The sequence below is a fragment of the Salvia hispanica genome, chromosome 6 (assembly GCF_023119035.1).
Source record: "Salvia hispanica cultivar TCC Black 2014 chromosome 6, UniMelb_Shisp_WGS_1.0, whole genome shotgun sequence".
NCBI classification, from domain to species: Eukaryota; Viridiplantae; Streptophyta; class Magnoliopsida; order Lamiales; family Lamiaceae; genus Salvia; species Salvia hispanica.
This window is the reverse complement of record NC_062970.1, coordinates 23,611,879-23,622,372: the sequence shown is the minus strand read 5'-3', so window position 1 is coordinate 23,622,372 and position 10,494 is coordinate 23,611,879. Positions and strand designations below refer to the sequence as shown.

Genomic DNA, 10,494 nt, shown 5'->3' with positions numbered 1-10,494 from the left:
GATAAAAGCTGCTTATCAACATGTACGAAAATTGAAATATAATTTATCAAATTTCATCACCCGAACATCGTCGGAACATATGCAATTGAGATCTCGTTGGAATCCTTATTAAATTATCTTTAATTTGATATATTTTTTGCGAAAAAATAATTTAAATTGAGAGAGTTACGTAAATTTAAAGATTTGAGATGATTTTGAGGAGAGAGAAAGTAGTTAGTTATAATTACTACATATAGGATTTGACATTAATATCCTTTTAATTTAATTAATAATTATTTAAATTTAAAATATATTACACTTGGCATTATATCAACCACAAGATCTTCTGATCTAATGGTTAAAAAGTGATTTCAATTTTATATTGATAATTAGTTAGCAATTGATCACATCCCTATACCCTATACCCTATATATATATATTGAGTAGTGTACAATATAACATACACACATGTGAAACAAATTAACTAGTAATTAGACCTTACTTAATTACTAATAATATACCCCATTAAAAAATTAATAGCTGTGCGAGTTGCCGGTCCTCGTGTGAAGCGAAAAAACAAAGAAAAACTATTTTCTAGGATCACTTTCTATTTTCGCAGACAGCAAAAATCGGATCACATTCTATTTTCTGCCTTCAAAAACCTTAAGAAAAAATTCATTTTTGTAAGCTTCTGGGATTTCTCATTCATTTCCTTACAAAAAGAGGTTTTATTTTTATTTTCTTCTTCGTGAAGTCTAGATTAAATATTGTGTCTTGTTGAATTATTGCATAATCATTTGACATATGGTAAATATCGGACAGGTGAAACAAAATGTCTCAGACATTGCTTCATGGGACTCTACATGTAACAATCTTTGAAGTTGATAGGCTGCAAGACAGTGGTGGTGGAGGGAATTTCTTAGGCAAGGTATGAGTTTCATCTCAATCGTATCGATTTTCTTTGAAAATGATTTTGGTCGAAACAGTTCGCTTTTCAAATCGAAAAGTGTCCAAACCCAAACACTCCTTTTGTTGAATCGAAAAGCACAATGTGTTGCGCCAATTGCTTGAGATGCCAGGGCCCATGGACTCACACCATATCATCCCCAAGCTCTCACCGAGCCCGATGTCCCGAGCGATTGGCGCAACCCATTGCGCTTTTTGAGTAAAAAAGGAGCATTTGGGGTCGTCTCGTAGAAACATTTTACATAAAAAAGTACCCAAAACAACTTTTAACGCTCTTTTTTTACTCAAAAAGCATGCACTGGGCCACTTGCTCGAGACGTCAGACACTACCGAGCCCGATTTCTCGAGCAATTGGAGCAGCCCATTGCGCTTTTTGAGTTAAAAAAGAGCAAATTTTGAGTGATTGAAGGAGTATAATCAGAAAATAAACCATATTCTTGTACAAAAATAAAAAATATTGTTGTAGCTGGTGGATAACATCGGCGAATCAGTGGGCCTAGGCAAAGGCACCCCCAAAATCTACGCAACTGTGGATCTGGAGAAGGCGAGAGTGGGGCGTACCCGTCTGATCGACAAGGTGAGCAACAACCTCAACTGGTCGGAAACTTTCCACATATACTGCGCCCACTCGGCCTCAAACGTCATCTTCACCGTCAAAGATGCCAATGCCATCGGGGCCACCCTCATCGGCCGTGCCTACGTCCCCGTCCAAGACATCCTGGAGGGGGACGAGGTAGACAGATGGGAGGCGATCTTGGATGAGAACCGCAGCCCCATTGGCTCGGCCTCGAAGATCCACGTCAAGCTCCAATTCTTCGATGTGAGCCGCGACCGCAACTGGGGGCGCGGCATCAAGAGTGCTAAATACCCCGGCGTGCCCTACACCTTCTTCGGGCAGCGTACAGGGTGCCGCGTCTCCCTCTACCAAGACGCCCACGTCCCCGACGGCTTCATCCCGAAAATCGCCCTGTCCGGGGGAAAAAACTACGAGCCTCACCGTTGCTGGGAGGATGCCTTCGACGCTATAACTAATGCTAAGCATTTGATCTACATCACTGGATGGTCTGTTTACACCGAGATTTCTCTTATCCGGGACTCGAGGAGGGAGAAGGCCGGGGGCGACACCACCCTCGGCGCCCTGCTGAAGAAAAAGGCCGGGGAAGGAGTGAGAGTGCTGATGCTTGTTTGGGATGATCGGACCTCGGTGGGGGTTTTAAAAAAGGATGGGCTAATGGCGACTCATGACGAAGAAACAATGATATTTTTTCAAGGGACTGAGGTTCATTGTGTGTTGTGCCCTCGAAATCCAGATGATGGCGGGAGCATTGTGCAGAGTTTGCAAGTCTCCACCATGTTTACTCATCATCAGAAAATCATAGTTGTGGACAGTGACATGCCTAAGGGAGGAGGAGATCGGCGCCGGATTGTGAGCTTCGTGGGCGGGCTCGATCTCTGCGACGGGAGGTACGACACGCCCTTCCATAGCCTGTTCCGAACACTGGACTCGGCCCACCACGATGACTTCCATCAGCCAAACTTCCCGGGGGCCGCAATTGAAAAAGGGGGCCCCCGAGAGCCTTGGCATGACATCCACTCGCGAGTGGAGGGCCCCATCGCGTGGGATGTCATGTTTAATTTCGAACAGAGGTGGAGGAAACAAGGTGGGAAGGACGTGCTGCTGAAGCTGAGAGAGGATTACGAGAACATGATCATCCCGCCGTCTTCGGTCATGCACCCCGACGACCACGAGTCATGGAATGTGCAGCTCTTTAGGTCGATAGACGGTGGGGCAGCCTTCGGGTTCCCGGAGAGCCCTGAGGAGGCGGCCAACGCTGGTCTGGTAAGTGGCAAGGAGAACATCGTGGATCGGAGCATCCAGGACGCCTACATTCACGCTATACGGAGGGCCAAGAACTTCATCTACATCGAGAATCAGTACTTCCTCGGATCGAGCTTTGGGTGGGGGAGCGATGGCATTACGGTGGGGGATATCGGAGCTCTGCATCTCATACCGAAGGAGTTGTCGTTGAAGGTTTGTAGCAAGATTGAAGCTGGGGAGAAGTTCAAGATCTATGTTATTGTTCCCATGTGGCCGGAGGGGATCCCGGAGAGTGGATCGGTGCAGGCTATCTTGGATTGGCAGAGACGGACAATGGAGATGATGTATAAGGACATTATTAAGGCTTTGAGAGATAAGGGCATGGAAGATGATCCTAGGAATTACTTGACCTTCTTCTGCCTCGGAAATCGGGAGACCTCCAAGGACGGGGAGTACATGCCGTCGCAGCAGCCAGAGCCCGACTCTGATTACCTCCGAGCCCAGATGGCTCGAAGGTTTATGATATACGTGCACTCAAAGATGATGATCGGTACGTTAATTTTCTCTTTCTTTTTTTAAGATGCCGATGATAGAAATCCATGAGTTCCCTCTCAAAACTAATTGGTGATAGAAGGAGAGGCCCATAAGATTTATATAGTGATTTCAGTTCTCTGTGAGCACTGGTGTGGGATAGTAATATTTGTATATATAGTTTCAATTGCCAACAGATGATGACTATGATGTATGTTTTAACTTGCAGTTGATGATGAGTACATTATAGTTGGGTCGGCTAACATCAACCAGCGGTCGATGGATGGGACTCGGGACTCGGAGATAGCCATTGGTGCCTACCAACCGCACCATCTGTCAACGAAGAAGCCGGCTAGGGGTCAAGTCCATGGCTTCCGAATGGCGTTATGGTACGAGCATCTAGGGACGATTGACGATGTTTTCCTCCTACCTCAGGGCGAGGAGTGTGTGAGGAAGGTGAATGATTTGGCCGATAAGTATTGGGATCTCTATGCTAATGAGGAGCTACAGAGAGACCTTCCGGGGCATTTGCTTCGCTACCCCATCGCCATCAGCAGCGAAGGTGTCGTTACCGAGCTTCCCGGCAACGACTGCTTCCCCGACACCAAGGCTAAGTTGCTTGGTGTGAAGTCAGACTATCTCCCTCCCATCCTCACTACCTAACATAACCACATATACCACTGGCATCAAAAGCCAATAAAATTACAACCTTTAGCTTAATAATTAATTTGTCTAGACTTCAATTTTGCCGCTACTATAATTAATGATTTTAAGAGTTTTGATTCTTGGTTTTGTTATTCTATTGGTTATTGATGTGCATAGTTTTCACTATCTATAAATTATGATATGGAAAATATGCGAGCTCCCTTATACTTTGCAACTGCACAATTAGAGTATCCCCTCCGTCCTCTATTAATTGTCCATTTTGATTTCGGCACGGAATTTAAGAATTGTAAAGGAAAGTGAGATGAGAAAGTTAGTGAAATTTGGGTCCTACTTTTGTATATTAGTTTTATAATAATATGTGAGTGTAATGAGTTGGTTAAATGTGATACCTAATTATCATTTATAATAAAAAGTGAAATTGGACAATTAATGGGAGCAGACAAAAATAATAAAAGTGGACAAATTAATAGGGAGTATTATTATAGATTTACTTCAACCACTTTATCTCTTTTGTATTGGTTGAATTCAATCATCAACACATCTAAACTAGTAGACTATAGCTCTCAATTCCTTTACACAACTAATGAAGTACGTACAAAATAACTTTAAAATCCACATACACTAGATAGGGAGTAGTATATAATTTACATATGATGTGCACATTATTGAGTGACACGAGATTTTAGAAGAAGTTGTTAGGTGAAATAAGTAAAAAAGAAAAAGATAGTTGAATATTTTAATGAGAGATGAGAGATTGAATATATTTTTAAATATAGAAAAAGTTGATATCCAGAAGAAGTACTATTTATTTATGCACAGTCGATTCATTCAATTTTACATTATTATGAAACTTTATAAGCATTTTTATTCAATATGCTGAGTCGGAGTCACAACATTTCTCTGGTACTTGTGCATTGTTGTGAATATGTTCTCATTATTCATTTCTTTTTCAACACTATATTTATGGGTTTTAATCTATCAAAAGAAACGCCTAAGTACCAAAATCGAGCCCAATTATCATTATTTAGAGTTATTATTTAAGGGCCACAATTTGTTCTATAAATTGTTTCTTTGGCGTCATGACAAGTGCAAATTGGGTCATACGAAGGGTATTTTCCGGGGTCCACATTAGTGGAGCCGTTGCTTCCGTTATTAGACCATCTCCAATAGTACTGCAAAACCTAAAATGCAGTAGAATAATACCTCCAACAGTACTGCAAAACCAATTCCATTATAGATTTTTGAAGAAAAAATATATATCTTTAGTTTTGCACTAAAAGTATACCAAAAATACTTTTCATAGTTTGAGTTATTGCATTCAAGTCCAAATCAATTCATATTTATTAAAATAGAAGAATGGAAGGAAGAGATATTAAAAATTAGGGACAAGAAAACTTACAAAGAAAGCAGCTGCAGGCGCGGAGAAGATGTAACCTAATCTGGTTTTATTTGGTTTTGTATTAATTACTGGGCTAGCCCATATTAGTATATACTGTATAAGTTAATATTATTCAGCATAATTTGAAAGAGTTAATCTATTATTTAATTAAACAAAAGACGATGACTTGTTTTATTTTGTTCCCAAATAGAGAATCCAGTTTTGTTTGTTTTAAATTTTTTAAATCATGTAATTTTTTATTTAATAAAGTAATTGATTTCATATATAGTTATATTAATTAATAAGTCTAACTATTATATTAGTATTTAATTTAATTTAAGTTATTGAAAGTGTTATGGGGTTAGTGTATAATTTATATAAAATAGTAGTATATAATATGATTGTAAAGTATGAAAAGCAAATGAGTGGGGAGTATTCTTTTGGGTTTGAGTTTAGTGCAAATGATTTGAAGTAAAATCAATATTTAGTGTGACATTTACACTAAAATGGGTTTGAGTTTTGTGTAATGGTTGGAGATGCTCATAGTGGGCGAATTTAATGGGAGTGATTACTCCACACACTAATATAGCTCTTCGTTTCCCACACACACTAATATAGCTCTTCGTTTCCCACGCCAGTGAAGAAGTGAGAGAGTGAAAATTTCACTCATTTATTCAAAAATCTCTCTAGAAGAAATTAGGGATTTTGCTCAAGCCAAACGAATTACCGACGATGGTGGATACAAGGGCGTCCGGAACAGCGAGGAAGACCGGGAAGGGTATGTGGGGTTTATGAAATTTACGTTTTTTTTCACTGTGGCACAAAATTGCTATATTTTAGGCCATTATATGTTTTTTTTGGTTTTGAACAAGTTTATCAAAGGATTACGGGAAAGAATAAAGAAGGGACATGATGACCAAATTGTTGCAGCAATTGAATTTGGGAGCTCGTGTTAGGATGATTTAGTTTGTGCTCACATAAATAGTTATGAGACATGGAGTTTTGCTAAATCTCTAATTTGGAATCCAATTTTTCTGACATTAAAATGATAAAATCAGGGCAAAAGTTCATATAATTGTTTATTTTATGTTTGTTGTTGAAGATCAATGACTTGAAATGTGTTATGCATGACATAAAAACTGTTAATTTCAAATCTCATTTTTCTGAAGCTAGAATGACATATATATATAGGGACGTGTTCAGATCAATAAGTGAAATTCTGTCAAAAATTAAAACAAATCTCAGTCATTGGATCTTGTAATGTAACTGTTAGATTATTGCCACGTGTCATCTAGTAATGTAGATTACTAGTCAAATAATGTAAATTAGCTAATAATGTACTATTTTAGTACAATAATGTAGCATTTTAGTCTAATAATGATAATGTAGCATTTTGGGCTAATAATGTAACTTATCACATCCATCTAATCTCAGGATCCAAGGGCTGGGATTTGTTTTGATTTTTAACAGAATTTCACTTATTGACCATAATGCGCCCGTATATATATATATATATATATATATATATATATATATATATATATATATATGTTCCACGTGACATTAAAAGCTGGTGTGGAGTTTTGCTAAATTCCTAATTTGGAATCCGATTTTTCTGACATAAAAATGACAAAATTAGGGCAAAAGTTCATATAATTGTTTATTTTATGTTTGCTATTGAAGATTGACTTGAAATTGTGTTATGCATGACATAAAAATTGTTAGTTTAGTTTAGGTCATTTAATAAAATCTAGATTTGAAAAATATGAATGTCATTTTTAGATTATTTTAGGTCATGTTTACTGTTATGCCCTAAAAACAGACCAAGAATGACCTCTTTTACATTGGTAGAGAATGTTGATGAGCTGAATTAAAAAAGAAAACTAATAATGCAGCTGCAGATGATGGAGAGAGAGGGCAAATGGAATTGTGGACTATCGATTAGAAAGAAGGGTGTGCTATCGTGTGTTGATGGGGATGGAAAATAATCATAGCGCCTTTTTGAATGAAGTTTTGGCATCCAAACATTATGAAAAGGACAATAACAACGCGAAGATCGATGTTGAAAAGATGATAGCAATGAGCTAAATTAAAAAAGAAAACTAATAATGCAGCTGCAGATGATGGAGAGAGAGAGCAAATGGAATTGTGGACTATCAATTAGAAAGAAGGGTGTGCTATCGTGTGTTGATGGGGATGGAAAATAATCATAGCGCCTTTTTGAATAAATTGTTGGCATCCAAACATTATGAAAAGGACAATAACAACACCATGATCGATGTTGAAAAGATGATAGCAAACTACAGATCTTAAGTAGTGGTTATGTCATAACTTAAAAGACTGAAACTCTGTTTCATTTTTTTAGTTTACCACTGTTTTAAATTAAGGATGTTTAAACATTTTAGCTTTACATATTTGGATTATGTTTTAGAAATGGCATCAGATGTTGTCGTTTCTTGAATTTATATATGAATACGACTCATTGTGCCATATTGTATGCGTGTTATGCTCATGTTAGCAAAAAAAAGAGAGAGAAACGTAAAAATAATCGAACATGCCATGTTTGTGTGTGTTGTGCGACTAATGAATCAATGAGTCAGTATGATTACACCCAGGATAAATTTATGTCATAGAAAATGCAACTTAGAGTTATTGTGAGAATTACTCCAATGTCATATTGTTGCTAGTTTGTGTCATACTAATTGAATTTTCGAGTCATTACAAAATATATAGGTATACCAGGAAAACGAGAATACGTCAATGTGAGTACCACCCGGGATCAATTTATGTCATAAAAATGCAACTTTTGGTCATCGATAAATCTGGAAACTAATTGCTCAAGAATAATAAATCTCCATGGAACTAAGTATAATGGAAAATCGTTTGAAAAATATGGAAGATATGAAGGAGTTGAAATTATGGAATGTTAACTCACATAATTCACGTTGTTGATTGTTAGTGGAAAGAGGAATATGCAACATTGTAGGATTTTCCATAACAGACGACATCATATATTGACATAAGTAACCTTATAGGATTATTAGTGATAAAATTAACAATATTTCAGAAATTAATCTAGCCATTAGATATTCTAGTCTTAAGATGAGATCGGTTAATCTTAGGGAAAGGAAACAGGGTATATTTCTTTATTTAAACCCATTCTTGTTTTGATCAAAATTCCTATGTTCATTTATCACTATTTAAAGTTTGACCAAAGGTAAAAGAATAACTATACAGTCACTTTCATTTTGGATGTAGGAACATATTGAAGAAAAGAAGATCCCTAGAGATTGGTTTATTGGTTGATTGAGATTTGCGTGTTAGCTCGTCTTTGTAATCGAATTGATTCGAATGCACCCATTTGTAGAGAGATGATTATTTTTATAAAGGAACATTTAATATCCGTTTGAGCTATAATTATACACATACCACATACCATTATTGAATAACTTCCTGTCAAAACTCTTTGGCCATGTTTAGTTAACGGGAAAGTAAAATTGGCAAGGAAAATGATTACTGGGAAAATGAATCCAGGGAATATGATTCCTAGTAATTTTACTTTCTTGTGTTTGGAAAATATCAAGATTTTAAATTTATATTGAATTTTAACACCAAACTAAAAATATATTTATTATTTTTTATTTATAAAAAAATAATAATATAAATTTTTAATAAATTATTAATTACAAATAATAATAATAATTATATTATTATATTTATTATTACAATGGATAGTTTAAATATGGATTATCCATCATAATATACAATAATATAATTATAATTATAGCATGATATATTATACTCATTTATTATAATAATAATAATAATTAGTATTATAGTTATAATATTTACGGATATTATAATTGAACAAATTAATAAATTAAAGTTGCACTATGAATTTACTGATTAATTATTAATTTATAAAAATAATAATAATTATTTATTATATCATTTATATTATATAATTATATTTTAATTATTTAATAATTATTATAAAATATAGTTATAATTATGATAATTTTAATCATAGTTATTTATTATACTGAAATTGTGACGCCCCAGAATTTCGTTCCTTTCTTTCGAGATAAACCGGATTTATTAGCTTAAATAATTTTCGTTTAGAAGACGTGTGATTGTAAAATTTCCGTTGTAATCCCGACTTTTGAAATTATAAGTGCTCGATCTTGGAGAATAAGAAATAAGGAATTGTTTGAGCAAAAGAAAAGAGAATAAATTAGTACAATACTTTGGGTCGAGGAATTTCAAATCTTGGAGAGATAGATGGAAAAAGACTACACAATAGAAAAGGACTACACTATGTTGCTTACATCATGTGGTACAACAATTGTGGAATAATACAACATTTCCACTTTAAAGATTCTAATACTAAGTACTTGGATACTAGTCAATTGGAGCAACTAAATCAAGAAAATGGAATGAAATCCTTCTCCTTCTCTCTTATTCTTTCTCAATATTGTGCTCCACAAGGTTCCAAAGGGACAAACCATACACCTACAAAGCCATCCCTATCCTACAAGTGAAACACCAAAAAGAGATTAGAATGGAATCTCATAAGTGAAAGGAGAATGGGAAGCAAGCCCAAAATAGGAGTCTTTGCCCCCAAGACTTGCACAAATTAAGTAAAGAAACATGGTGTCAAGAAAGAGATAGAACTAGCAGCCCAAAATAGGAGCCTTTGCCCTCAAGACTTGCACAATCAAGTAAAGAAGCATGATGCCAAGAAAGAGATGGAGCTGTCAACCGAGAATAATAAAGCTTTGCCCCCAAGATTGAAGCACAAATGCCAACATTTGAGCACTATATAAGCAACCCCATTTCCATTCTCCTTCCCTCATTTTTTGATACCACAAATTCACTTAAAATAATTTAAGAAGCACAACAAGTAGTGGAGGAGGAGCAAGGAAGAGTAGAGGCAGGACATCGGTCCCCATCCGAGAGGATTCATCAAACTTAGGATAAATTGCTCAAAGGCAAGTGAGGTCAACGCGAATAATTGAATTGAAGAATAAGCATATCAGGTGGGCTTTCTTTTAATATCCAACACATTAGTGTGGATATAAGTCAAATACTTGCGAAATTATGAAATATTATCTTTTCTCAAAATGAAGCTATGATTCCTTTCAAGTTGTTGTCA

At 36.1% G+C, this 10,494-nt stretch overlaps 1 protein-coding gene across 1 annotated transcript; it reads left to right on the top strand.

Moving 5' to 3' along the window:
• The first annotated feature begins 679 nt into the window (after nucleotides 1-679).
• On the top strand, nucleotides 680-4,079 carry LOC125196456 (phospholipase D alpha 1-like). The gene is made up of 4 exons (XM_048094978.1): nucleotides 680-704; nucleotides 802-907; nucleotides 1,412-3,314; nucleotides 3,525-4,079. Exons 2-4 carry the CDS (start codon nucleotides 812-814, stop codon nucleotides 3,956-3,958), a joined length of 2,433 nt encoding a protein of 810 aa, XP_047950935.1. The 5' UTR covers nucleotides 680-704; nucleotides 802-811; the 3' UTR covers nucleotides 3,959-4,079.
• Nucleotides 4,080-10,494: the final 6,415 nt, after the last annotated feature.